This window comes from Hyperolius riggenbachi, chromosome 3 (assembly GCF_040937935.1).
Source record: "Hyperolius riggenbachi isolate aHypRig1 chromosome 3, aHypRig1.pri, whole genome shotgun sequence".
NCBI lineage: Eukaryota > Metazoa > Chordata > Amphibia > Anura > Hyperoliidae > Hyperolius > Hyperolius riggenbachi.
The window spans coordinates 209,307,368-209,321,327 of NC_090648.1; the positions used below are offsets into that span (position 1 = coordinate 209,307,368).

At 45.9% G+C, this 13,960-nt stretch overlaps 1 protein-coding gene across 2 annotated transcripts in view; it reads right to left on the reverse strand.

The window, feature by feature from the left end:
- The window catches only part of LOC137563314 (long-chain fatty acid transport protein 2-like), a 110,074-nt gene that overhangs the window by 55,858 nt on the left and 40,256 nt on the right, over window positions 1-13,960 (reverse strand). For both annotated transcript variants that reach the window (XM_068275609.1, XM_068275608.1), the window contains exons 5-6: window positions 13,683-13,807; window positions 5,240-5,434 (exon numbers count right to left, since the gene is read on the reverse strand). In XM_068275609.1, coding sequence (XP_068131710.1) covers window positions 5,240-5,434; window positions 13,683-13,807 — 320 coding nt within the window. The remainder of the gene's footprint in view (window positions 1-5,239; window positions 5,435-13,682; window positions 13,808-13,960) is intronic.

The following is a 13,960-nucleotide window of genomic DNA, read 5'->3' on the forward strand; positions in this document are numbered from 1 at the left end:
CATTTTTGGGTGGGGTCTCAGGTTCAGCCCAGGGGCTAGACAGGGGCAGTTACCCTCCTGGGTGGGACATTTACCATCCACCAAATATGACATACTTCATAACTCAGCTTACGCTTCCCGTACACACCCTACAACCACAGATTCATATTTCTCAGAATAGGATAGTTCATATGACATCATACTTGATTTCCATATTATGTGTAGTTCCTGAGAGGTTTAATACTTTGTCATGGCTTATCCCTGACCCCCTCAAGACTGGTATCAAAATGTCCAGCAAAACACCACGAATCCAATGCTATAACTCCCATAATCGTCCTGGGCACAGTATTCCTTAAACAAGCTAAAAATCATAAACGCCATGTATTCCTAATGCTGGCTACTCGGCGCCACTGTGTCTGAGCCCTGCTGTGTGGGAAGCTTGCTTTGCTGGGGCTCACCAAATGGTATCCTTATCAAAGGGCATGTTCACACTTGGGTGGCACTGCCCATGAAGGAACTTCTTTTGATCAAGTTAATTTAAACAAACATGCCTTCACTGGTCAACAAGCATACTTCATGAAAGAGTTCCTCTAGCAGCTATGAAAGCCAGAGACCCCAGGCACACACCCTGCTGTACCTAGACATAATATTTTGATCTGGCACATCAACAACAATCGGTGCAGCAAACCGATTACGATTGTATTCTCTTTTCTCACGGCTCTTCCATGACATCTCCCCCCGGGAATAGAGGCCTCAGCCATGCATCCACAAGATGTGTGGTGTTGTTGCTAATCTGGCTGATGGGTCTTGAGCTGCCATTACGGCGGGATAACTCATTGGAGCCTGCGGCTCGGTTCATCTGGACAGGTCGCTGTCCTTTACCCTCAGGATTGACTCAACATGGACCGTTCTCGACAGGGCGTTTGCGCCACCGCATTCAGATGTGGCGTCTGTCAGGACTGCTGACAACAGGCAGTAGGTCGGGTAGGTCAACAGCCAACCCACGCAAGGGCTTCCTGCTAAGTGGCTGTGGACCTAAGGGAACCCCACGGGAATCCCTGGATCTTCCCAGCTCCTGACAGATGGCACATGCCTTGCAGTATCTTGCTACATCCATGTTCATCCTGGGCCAATAAAACTGTTTTTGAATACAGGCAAGTGTCTTGTGGACCCCCAAGTGCCTGGCCAGAGGGCTGTCATGTGCGGAGTGCAGCACATGGCCCCTGAATGCACTCGGTACCACAAACCACTTGGTATTTGCATGTGGGTTACCTGAAGTGGGCTGTCCAGACTCACTGTACAGTCTTCCACCTTCCCAGTACACCTTGAAAGCGGCCCCGTCTGCGAGGGGCTCAGAGGCTTGCTGCCTGAGCGCCTCCAGGCTTGGGTCACTTTGTAGCGCTGCTGTTAATGCAGCACTGCCAGTTTCAGCCAGCTGGCTCATGTCACATGAGGTCAGTGGCTGAAAGTTCTCACTTCTGGGGTCAGCACTGAGAGTCCGGCACTGAGCCCACAACCCTTGCAGCACTTTCAGTTTCAACTAGCTGGCTCATGTCACATGAGGCCAGAGGCTGAAAGTTCTCACCGCTGGGGTCAGCACTGAACGAGGAGTTCAGTACTGAGCCCACAACCCTTGCAGCACTCTGGGTGGCTGCTAGTACAGGCACAGCATTAGCATTACAATAATTGACATTCTTCACAGCATTTACACATGCATTAATGACAGTGACAGGTACAGTAACATTTTCATCACAGACAGTTTGTACATTAAACCCAGGTACCTTCGACTCAGGTACTATTGAACCCGGTACCCTTGAACTGGGCACATTCAGCCCACCTCCCCCTGGTGCTCCCCCAGTGGGTCAAGTACCTGGTGGTGGGCGGAGAGTCTGTCTCTTTCCGTGAGCGTCAAGGTGGTTGCGGCAGGTTCGTAATAAGACACAAGCTTGCCCAGGTCGGTCCCCTCCTTCGGAACAAGGTGTGAGTGAACTAAGGTGATGTCTGCTTTGATGTCTCTGAATCCGGTGACAACCTGGTCGTTCACTCAACAGGCTGCTGCTGGTCGGTTCGGTCGCGGATTTCCTTTCTGTGGGCAAACAAAACAAGATCTGATGATCCAGGCTGTGGTTCACTGGTTGGTTGCATCTGCCGCGGGTGAGGTACAGGTACTACAGGTGATCCAGGTGCTGGTGGTGTCTGCCTTCGCTCAGGACAGTCGAATTTCATGTGTCCGGGCTTGCGGCAGTAGTGACAGGTGAGTGACCCCCTCAGGTGCTGCAGGCCTGGGCACCGCAGCTGCACTGGGTGGCCTCTGTGGCGGATGGCTCACAGGGGCAGGAGGGTCTGCCAGGGTATTGGGCTGACCTCCTCTCCAGCTAGATGGTGCAGTTCTGCGTGTGTCAGGCACCCAGGTAGTCACAAAGGTCTCAACGAGGTCTGCGGCAGCAGTCGCTGACTCGGGCTTCCGTTCCAGCACAAACTGTCGTACATCAGCAGGGCAAATGTTCAGAAACTGTTCTAGCACTATCAAGTCCTCCAGGACATCATAAGACCCTTTGGTGAGGCCTAGAGTCCACTGGCGGCATGTGGTGCGTAAACTGCTGACCACATCCGGATTAGAGTCCGTAGGCTTTTTCTGTCAGGACCTGAACTGTCTACTATAGGCCTCTGGCGTCAGCTGATATTTGGCAATAATAGCGTCTTTAATAGCGTTATAGTCATTATACTTTTCCACAGGTAACTCCGCAAAAGCATCAAACGCTTTGTAGTGCAGCAAAGGTGTCAGATGTCTGGCCCACTGGTCTTGGGACAGACGATACTGACGGCATGCTTTTTCAAAAGATCGCAAAAACAAGTCAATATCAGTGCCTTTTTCAATAGTAGCAAATTTAAACTTTGCACTTACAGGTGATGCGGCTCCTGCAGCTGGGAGGCTGGGCGATGAACTCCGGCTGGCCTGGTGCACCTTGTCTATGTTCAGTTCATGCTGTCGTTGGTGCTCCTGTTCTGTAGCAGCAGCTTGGCGTTCTGCAGCAGCGGCTCGGTGTTCTTCCCGCTTTTGCTCCGCCATGTACTGCAGGTACTTTTCCAGGTCAGTGTCCATCAGCTTTTGTAATGCCTGCTGCATTACCGGGTCAGCACAAATGGACAGTCCAGTACTGGCCGGTTCCAGGCAAGTACTTGGAGAAGCTCTGAAACCAGGGTCCATACTCACAGTCTCCTGCATAGTTGTTGCAGCAGGGCCCTCAGGATGCTCAACCTCTGTACGCATAGGATCTTCAGTCTCTGGTTCCACTCGACTTGAGTCAGATGGGCTGGTGTCCTCCTTAGTGGACACATCCCGCTCCTGCAGTTGCTGGGTATCCCATTGAAACAAGTCTCTTATCATTTCCTGTTTTGTCTTGCGGAGGATGTCAATGCCCCTCGCTTCACAAAAATTTTCCAGATCTGCTTGGCACATGTTCTTGTAGTTCCTAGACATTTTCACGCCAAATAAAATAAAACTTTTGGGGAGGGGTACTGGACTACACAGTCTCTCTGTATATATAAAAAATATATTGCATTCAGCTACAACACCAACAAATTAGTTCGTTTCTCAACAGGGCTAATTTGATAGCGCTATCTGAGATACGTTCAGCACAACACAGATCCCAAATGCTGCCAAACACTGTCACTCCCCCTAGTGGCCGGACCCCACAATGGATTCCAATCGGTTTCAGCACACAGATCTGTGGTTGCAATCGGTGCGCAGAAACCGCTGGAATTTTGGCAGCAGACAGACTAGAAGGAAGCTTGTGAGTTACAGTAATACAAATTACACACTATTTCAGTGTATAACTGCCACCACTCCTACAGAAGGGTAGGAGACCCAATCTGCCTAACTACACTGATACTAATACCTGCAAATAAAACACACTCTATTTTATCTAGCTATCAACAGTAGTAGCGACTCACCAGAAGCTAGGATTTGGTTTGTGAGGCTGAATAGCAGGGGTAGCTGAACAAATAAATGACTTTTTAGAAGTCTTTTATTATAAATGCAATATAAATAATTAATATATACAGGAAATTATTAAAATCAACAATTATAGAGACAATAATAGCGCAGTATGAAAATAAAAAGGGAAGAAAAATACCTATACTCATAGTCAGGTGAAAATATGTCCTTTCTGGGAAAAACACGTGAAGTTTCTTTGTTTCCAGAGCAAAGTTGAAACAAAAATGGCTGCTGCTCATCCTTAGAGCAGCAGCATGCTCCCATGAAGATGGAATTCGGAGGACTAAGGGAGGAGCCCCTGGCAAGTTCTTTTGAATGAACCACATTTTTGGGTGGGGTCTCAGTTTCAGCCCAGGGGCTGGACAGGGGCAGTTACCCTCCTGGGTGGGGCATTTCCCATCCACCAAATATGACATATTTCATAATTCAGCTTACACTTCCCGCACACACCCCATGGTTACAGTATCCGGATTCAGATATCCAAACTAAGTATCTAACTGGATTCTGGATTTCAGATAGATATCCGAGTTAACTCGGATAGTGCTATTCGGATTTGCACAGATAATCGGAATCCGGATCTGAGTTCAGATAGCAGAAAAAGTTCGGATTATCTGGGTAGTTCAGGTATCCGGAATCCGGATGAGCATCCCTGGCTGCATGCTTGTTTCAGCCAAAGAGATCAACATGGTGCCAGGAAACTAGTATTGTTTGAAAGGAAAGGAAGGTTCTCTTTAAGCCACCAGCAAGCAAGAAAATACCCAGAAGGGAATTGAAAAAGGACCAATCTTGCAATAAAGTTTTATTGTTGGCAACTAGCCAAAGTTTACTAGCCATAAACATTTTTGTCAGGCTTACATGTGTTTTGACTATTGAAATTTCTATTTCAGCCAGTTTCTATTGCAGCCAATAATCAAATTGCAGCCAGTTCTGCGTTTCCAACACTCAGTGTGATCTAAACTTGCATTCATTTGCAACCATGGTAACTGCATTCTGGAGGACCCACTGCCAACAAACTCCCATCTTCCTTCAGGAGTAATTGGCTGCCTAGAGCAGAAACCCTTGCTGTTCTTCCTGCTCTAACCTAGGCTGTGTCACAACTATTCAACATGCTCTGTCTGGCAGTGTTTGGAATGGGTGCATTTGTCTATGCACATAAAAGCAAAGTAAGCAAGCTGAAAAATGTTTTCCACTTTGATAATCAGTTGCAGATGAATAGCTTATCAGTGTAGTAATATTTGAAATGCAGGACAAATAATGCCTTACCTTCATAAACATGTTGTGTCTGCCAATTGCACCTTCTTTTTGGCTGTAATTACAGAAGAAAGCATTGCCCTCTGTTGCTCCATAAAGTTCATAGAATTCTATTTTGCCAAAACGTTGTGTGAAATCTCTCCAGACATCTGCTCTGAGACCATTTCCCATAGCAAACCGAATGCAATGGTCCTTGTCATTGTCCTTCTAGAAAATGACAAATACCGCAAATGATAATATGCATACATTACCAGTGTAAGGGAGTGCTGTTGTAATGGTGACACACATATTTAAAGGACAACTATCAATTATGTTTTTTTTTTACTGGGATGGGAATAGCTTGTTTAGGTGTTTCTAAGTACTGCTGTAAATCTTTCCCTGCCTACACAGGTGGTAAGGGCCTTTGTCAGTGCCCCTGGCCTGCAGGGCAGCTGCTAGCGACACAAGAGGCACAGGTTGCTGTGCTGCTGGTTGTGTCGCTTACAGCAAGTACACAGGTGTCAAGAGCCTTTATCAGTGCACCTGGCCTGCAGGGCAGCTCTTGCCACCTGTGTCCTTGCTGCTAGCGACACAGGTGGCACAGGTTGCTGTGTTGCTGGTTGTGTCGCTTGTAGCAAGTACAAAGGGAGCAAGAGCCTTTGTCAGTGCACCTGGCCTGCAGGGCAGCTCTTGCCACCTGTGTCCTTGTTGCTAGCGACACAGGTGGCACAGGTTGCTGTGCTGCTGGTTGTGTCGCTTGTAGCAAGTACAAAGGGAGCAAGAGCCTTTGTCAGTGCACCTGGCCTGCAGGGCGGCTCTTGCCACCTGTGTCCTTTCTGATAGCGACACAAGAGGCACAGCTTGCTGTGCTGCTGGTTGTGTCGCTTGCAGCAAGTACACAGGCGGCAAGGGCCTTTGTTTATTTATTTAGCTTATCTATCCTGTTGTTTTTAGTGTTCACACTCAGATTTAAGAGAAATTCGATATGAAAAAAAGAAAACAATATTTATGCTGGTTTTTACTGTCTCTCTGTGACATCACTTCTGCCCCTTAAAAATTTTTTTTACTGCTTTTTTTACGGATTACTGTACCCCACAGCAAACATCACCTAGATAACAGGCTTATGTCACTGTGTAAACTCTTCAAATGGAGGAGGAATTCAATTATTTTCTGGTCATAGTGCCATTATCTTATCTGAAATGGGAGGTTTCTATTATTTACATTTTGAGATACGCTTGCTACTGTAGCTAAGCAAAAAAAGACTTCCGACAATTCTGTTGACACTGCATAGTTCAGCAAAGAAACATAGATACAGCAAGTAAAATAAAAATTGAGGGACATATAGAGACCTATTTTAGAAAAAAGGGGTTTACATATATTTGAGCACTAACTATTTTTAGGCATTTTTTTAAAATGTTTGGATGTTACAACCCCCTTTAAACTACAGTTGCTTGTTTTGTCTCTCTGAGTGAGCTGAGATGCCTGGGCTTTCAGGCATCGCTGTCTGAGTAGCTTGTAGAAGGAAATATATCTCTTTACCTGCAGCATAAGTAAACATTCTCTGCTAATTGTGTGTGAAACCTGTTACCAAGGCAGGATTTTCACACTAAAGTTCTTCGCTGTCTAAAATACTTTACTCTTCTGAGAGATGCAGAGACCAGCACTGGCTGTATTATGACATTTATCATGAAGCACATACCCTTTGCTAATAATATCCAGTAACTGTAGAAATAGGTGCACAGGATCTGCTTATGAGGCTCAATGGAGTGCTCTAAGCCCAACAATTGTCCAACAATGCATATATGAAGAGAAGACCGCAGCTGTTTCGCACCCTCAAGTGGGGTGCTTCATCAGGACACCAAGTGTCATCAGTGTCTTGATGAAGCACCCCACGTGAGAGTGCGAAACAGCTGTCCATCTCTTGCCTGCTTGTGCCTCTCTTTCTCCAAGTGGTCTTTGCCATTGATGTACCTACAATTTTTAATACTTTGGTTTTAAAGTTGGCATTTTAACTGTGGATGTGCCCAGCCGCGCTCTTCGCCAATAAATCCTTCCAATGCAGCTAAAACTTACACACAATGAAGTACATCTCTTGGCCTTGATATTTAACATGAAAAGTAGGAAAATGCTTACACAGCTTCGTATACATTATTTGTACATTGTAATTTTAGAACACTAAGTTATTGATAGTTGTCCTTTAACATGAACTCCCAATATTAACAGGAACAATTTAGCAGAATCCTTAAAGGGACTCTGAAGTGCCACTTGACATGGGGGTAGATTCTATAAACTGCAGTAAGTATTACTGTAATGCGTAATGGTTGTTGGATTGCATGTAATGTATTGCATACTGCTCTACTTACCATGCAGTAAGATTTTATGCATGTTATTCTTCTCAGTTTAGTGACTATACCCCATGATGTGATAAATGTGTACATATAATTCCAATCCTATTTATAACTTGCCATGTTTTCTTTTTATTTATTGTAAGTCAAGAAATGTAGATCTGACTTACTGAGGAAAGGTATAGGAGTTAACTTGTGTCAGAGTCAGATCTAAATCTCTGACTTCTAGCCATGGAAAGGGAGGAGGGGCTCTGTCTCTCCCTATGCAAGTGCATGCAGTGTGGTAGCAGCGGAAACCACGTAACTATTCCAGCACTGAGTCCTCTGATACTTACATAGGGGGGAGAAAGAGGTGGGCCTCCTTGTGGAGGGTGGGGGTTGAAGTATGCTGGCTGCACTACACTAATTACCAAGGAGAGGGGAGTTAAGCATTGGGGGATACTAGCTACACTGATTACATGGGGGGGGGGGGGGGGCAGATAATAACTGCATTGGTTACCAAGGTGGAAGGGGGCAAATACTAGCAGCACTGATTACCAGGGGAGGGGGTGGGGGGGGGGCAGATAATGGCTGATTACCTGGGCCATCATGATTACTAGTGAGGGGGACAAATACTGTCCACATTAATTACTTAGGGAGGACCAAGTTCCCAGATAGTTCATGGTAATCCAGAGCCAAAGATTTCTGTCTGCTATATGCCAATCTACGTGTGCCCTTGAGCTCCAAGTTGTGCAAGTGCAGTGATGGCCTGACTACTAGTGAAGCATGACTGGGCTGGCTTAATGATACAGGAGATACAGGAGGCTTGTGGGGAGGCATGGAACAAAGTGAAAAGGTATAGAGGTGATATAAGGGAGGCCTCTACAATCAGAATTAGTTTATTCTCCAAGCACAACTAGGTAGCAGGAAAAAAGGGCGGCGGCGGCTAGTGGACGAAAAGGGCGCTGCCATTGACTCTAATGCAATTATCGTTAATACAGCAAAAAAAGCAGAAAAAAGGGCACCCGATAAATATCGTTAACAACATTAGAACATTAACATTTTTGCAGTATGTTATCGCTTTAGAAGCTTGCAATGTTATAGTTTTTTTTCATATTATTTTGTTTGTATGTACAGATTTTACAATATCAAACATATTATCATTTCTAAAAGGGTGTTTCTGCAGGGGGAGTGGTTAGGAATCACCGGGGGTGTGGTTAGGGTTAGGCACCTCCAGGGGGGTGGTTAGGGTTAGGCACCTCCAGGGTGGTGGTTAGGGTTAGGCACCACTGGGAGGGTAGGGTTAGGCACCACCGGGTAGGTGGTGATTAGGGTTAGGCACCACCGGGTAGGTGGTTAGGGTTAGGCACCACTAGGGAAGTGGTTAGTTTTAGGCACCACCAGGGGAGGGTTCTGTGTAGTAGTAGTAGTAGAGTAGGGTTGGGTTAAGCTGTATTGTTGAATAAAGTAACAATTTTTAACGTTAATATATTTTTATTATTATCTTCCGTCTGCTTTTAAAATGGTATTTATCGTTAACCAAGTTCGTCAACAATGTTTATCGTTATTAAGATTTTGTTATCCACCGACGCCATTTCGTTACCCAGTCTGGGCCCTTTTTTCCTGGGGCCCTTTCTTCATGCACACCATGACTGGGTCATGTCCAGAATATGGCCGCATAGGGGGGCTATTTTGGCTGGGAACGCGTAGAAACGGCCGCCTTCCCAGCCTGACGGGTCCTGACGGCGAAACCGGAAGTGGCCGCCAGCGGGACCCGGAGCATCAGAGCGACTCGTCGTGGGCACCGATCACTGCAGGGGGCTGAGGTAAGCCCCAGGTGAGTAAAACTCAATTTATTTTTTACACTTAAAGGGATACTGTAGGGGGGTCGGGGGAAAATGAGTTGAACTTACCTGGAGCTTCTAATGGTCCCCCACAGACATGCTGTGCCCATGCAGCCACTCACCCATACATGCTATTGTACCAAAATTGCTACATATGTTAAAGTGAACCTTAAGTGTAAAAAATAAATTGAGTTTTACTCACCTGGGGCTTACCTCAGCCCCCTGCAGCTGATCGGTGCCCACGACGAGTCGCTCTGATGCTCCGGGTCCCGCTGGCGGCCACTTCCGGTTTCGCCGTCAGCCCCCCTATGCGGCCATATGGCCGCATAGGGGGGCTATTTTGGCTGGGAACGTGTAGAAATGGCCGCCTTCCCAGCCTGACGGGTCCTGACGGCGAAACCGGAAGTGGACGCCAGCGGGACCCGGAGCATCAGAGCGACTCGTCGTGGGCACCGATCACTGCAGGGGGCTAAGGTAAGCCCCAGGTGAGTAAAACTCAATTTACACTTAAAGGGATACTGTAGGGGGGTCGGGAGAAAATGAGTTGAACTTACCTGGAGCTTCTAATGGTCCCCCACAGACATGCTGTGCCCATGCAGCCACTCACCCATGCTCTGGCCCCGCCTCTGGTTCACTTTTGGAATTTCAGACTTTAAAGTCTGAAAAACACTGCGCCTGCATTGCCGTGTTCTCGCTCCCGCTGATGTCACCAGGAGCATACTGCGCAGTCGCAGACCATACTGGGCCTGCGCAGTACGCTCCTGGTGACATCAGCGGAAGTGAGGACACGGCAACGCAGGCACAGTGGTTTTCAGACTTTAAAGTCTGAAATTCCAGAAGTGAACCGGAGGCAGGTCTGGAGCATCAGTGAGTGGCTGCATGGGCACAGGATGTCTGCGGGGGAACATTTGAAGCCCCGGGTAAGTTCAGCTCATTTTCCCCCGACCCCGCTACAGTAGCCCTTTAAGGTTTACTTTAAAGAGACTCTGTAACAAATTCTTCAGCCTTAGTTCTTCTATCCTATAAGTTCCTATGCCTGTTCTAATGTGCTCTGGCTTACTGTAGCCTTTCCTAATTGCACTGTCTCTGTAATAAATCGTATCTCCTTTCCTCTGTCGTGTCTGTCGGGCTAAGGCTTAAATGTGTGGAATGTGCAGGGCTGCTTGTGATTGGATAGAAGCGATACACACCCTCTGCAGGCCCCCTGCACACTCTGTATGACTCACACACTCTGTTTATGTGAGCCTATCACAAGGTGGTTAGTTTGTTTGTAAACACTGCCTAAAACTGTTAATTACAAGCCAGGATTGCAGCAGAGAGTGGCAGAAACAGCACACAGGGGCACAGGAGAAAATAAGGAATCGAATGGTATGCTTTTTAGTGTAAGAATATTAGAGTACAGATTCTCTTTAAGGAGAATAGTGGGTATAAGTAAAAAAAAATAATTTTTTGATTTTAAAAATGAAAAGAAAAATGTTTTTTAAACTCAGAAAAATGACAGTTTAAAAAACATTTTTCGGTACTTATCCGTTAGCCGGGCGCATCTGGCAGGTGGCGCTGTTGTTGCTAATTTCAATCATACTTGCTTCACGTAACAAAAATGTGATTGTAACCGCCGCAGGTGGTGCTAATTGTATTACTAGTTGACGTAACAATATGTATATTAAAAAAGTGAGTTAATTAAATGACAAATAAGCCGGTGGCAATGTAACAGATCAAGCTGCCGGCTTCGTGTCTCGCTGTCCTCCCCACTTGGCCTCTCTCCTATACTGGGCACATATACCCCCTGACTACATATACTGGGCACATATACCCCCTGACTACATATACTGGGCACATATACCCCCTGACTACATATACTGGGACATAAACCCTTGACTAGATATACTGGGGACATACTGTATACACAGCGCAGTAGTCTTCTTTGCTCTCTCTGACATACTGTATACCCCTGGCTATATATACTGGGGCACATATACCCCCTGACTACATATACTGGGCACATATACCCCTTGACTACATATACTGGGCACATATACCCCCTGACTACATATACTGGGCACATATACCCCTGGCTATATATACTGGGCACATATACCCCTGACTACATATACTGGGCACAGATACTCCCTGACTACATATACTGGGCACATATACCCCCTGACTACATATACTGGGCACATATACCCCTGGCTATATATACTGGGCACATATACCCCTGACTACATATATACTGGGCACATATACCCCTGCCTACATATACTGGGACATATACCCCTGACTACATATACTGTGCACATATACCCCTGGCTATATATACTGGGCACATATACCTCTGGCTACATATACTGGGGCATATACCCCTGGCTACATATACTGGGGACACATATACCCCCTGACTACATATACTGGGGACACATACCCCTGGCTACATGTACTGGGCACATATACCCCCGGCTACATATACTGGACACCTATACCTCTGGCTACATATACTGGGGACTACTATACTCATGGCTACTTATGCAGGGGACACCTATAGACCTGGCTACCTATGCTGGGGGTACCTATTTTGGGGGAACTGCTGTCAGATTATCTGCATTTTTGTGGAACTGCTGTTATGTATTTTGGGGAACAGCTGCCAGAGTATGTGTATGTTAGGGAAACGGCTGCTGCCAGATTACGTGTATTTTGGGGAACTGCTGCCAGATTGTGTATGTTTGGGGGACCACTACTGCCAGATTATATGTCTTTTGGGTGTTACGTGTATTTTGGGTGATCCGCTGCCAGGTTTCGCGTATTTTGGGGAACTGCTTCCAAATTATGTGTATGTTGGGGGAACTGCTGCTGCCACATTGTCTATTTTGGGGGAACCACTTCCATATTATCTGTATTTTGGAGGAACGTCTACCAGATTATGTGTCTTTTTGGTGAAATGCTGTCAGATTACATCTATTTTTGGGGGTTACACTACGGCAGAGCTCAAACTTCCTCGGCAGACCTTTTACATCACTGCTAAGGTCATGTATATTTGGCCCCACCCAAGACCACGCCCACATTATGCGTGACCACACCCACATTATGCTTGACCACACCCATTTTTCTACGCGCGGCACAGAGGTTTTCCACGTGAGTCCACTCACTTCTTTTCCCAGGACTAGACCCCTGGATTAACAGCGGAGGGGAAAAAAGTGTTTCTATGCCTTGTGATCCTGGTGGAGATGACGCAAAACCTCCGGCCTAATGGGAGCTTACTGAAGAAGCGGTGGCCTTGGTGTGAGGGGTCGTTGACAGTCCTCATTGCACTAGACCACAGTCAGGAATCATAGAAGAGGTCTAGTGGGGGAAGTGGTTTCCCAGTGATCCTTTCCATTGATCTGACGACCCTCTGAAGTTTGCATCTGTCACTAGCAGAGGGAGGAGCCAGCGTACCAGACCAGCATGGATGAGCAGTGGACAGATTCAATAGTGGCAGAGTAGAAGTTCCTCAGAAGCTCCTGCAAAACTTCTTTAGTTGGCAAAGGAAATGTCCAGCCCAGCACCAAGGATAGAGGCAAATACACTAGAGAAGTGTAAAAGGAAAGGGAGGGAAGTAGGACTGTGCTGAATACTACCTAGAAATACAGTTAATGTTAATCTAACCTGGATATTCTCTAATATTTTTTAGGACAGTTAACCTGCGAAAAAAGCACATAAATATAGACCTACCTTAGGAGGGTCCACCGTTTAGAGCACCTATCTTCCGACTTAACATCCACTCAATAATGTGTGATGAATGCTAGTGGAATTGCCCAAATAGCCACTTGACAAATCTGATCCATCAATGCCCCAACTCTTCCTTTCCAAGAAGTAGCTACACTGGCTAATTACCATGTACAGGAGACTTATACGACTGATAAAATTAGTATCTTTGCCACATTATAGGATATTCTTTCAACCATTTAGGTATAGATTTCTTAGATGCATGCAATCATTTATTCAGAGTAGGAAACTAAATGGTTGGATCTTCTGAATTTCTTAGTTCTGTCCAAATATGTCATTATTAGTGCCCATTTGGCATCGAGAAAATGAAGCTTTCTATCCTTTTTATTGAAGGGATGTTGGCAGAAGGAAGGGAGCACCAAGTTCTAAGGTTGTTCTGAATTTTGGTAGGTTGTTAGGGTCTAGTTTTGGGACATTCTGCTTTTATCCAACAACACACACAAAAATGGCTTCTTAACAGACAGTCTGTAGCTCCTCTCTGGAAAGATCTGATACATTATAATATTTTGTATGATGAGATGCTTATAAATAAAATTACAGACATACCTTTTGTGTATTGCACAGATATCGGACTATCTCCCCAATATACTGGAATGCTGTAACTTTATATTTTCTGCAGTCATCCCAGAACTGGCTGACTGAGAATTTATTTTTTAAAACACAAGTAGCTCCTGAATAATAAAAAGAGAAAACATCATATTATCAGTGGACAGCAAAGTGACTTAGTGATTGGTATACTGCTGGCCTAGCTGTGGTCTTATTTTAAAATTCTACCATTGACCCCATGTTCTTGGACCTGGGCCGCACTGGCAGTGCTTTTGCAG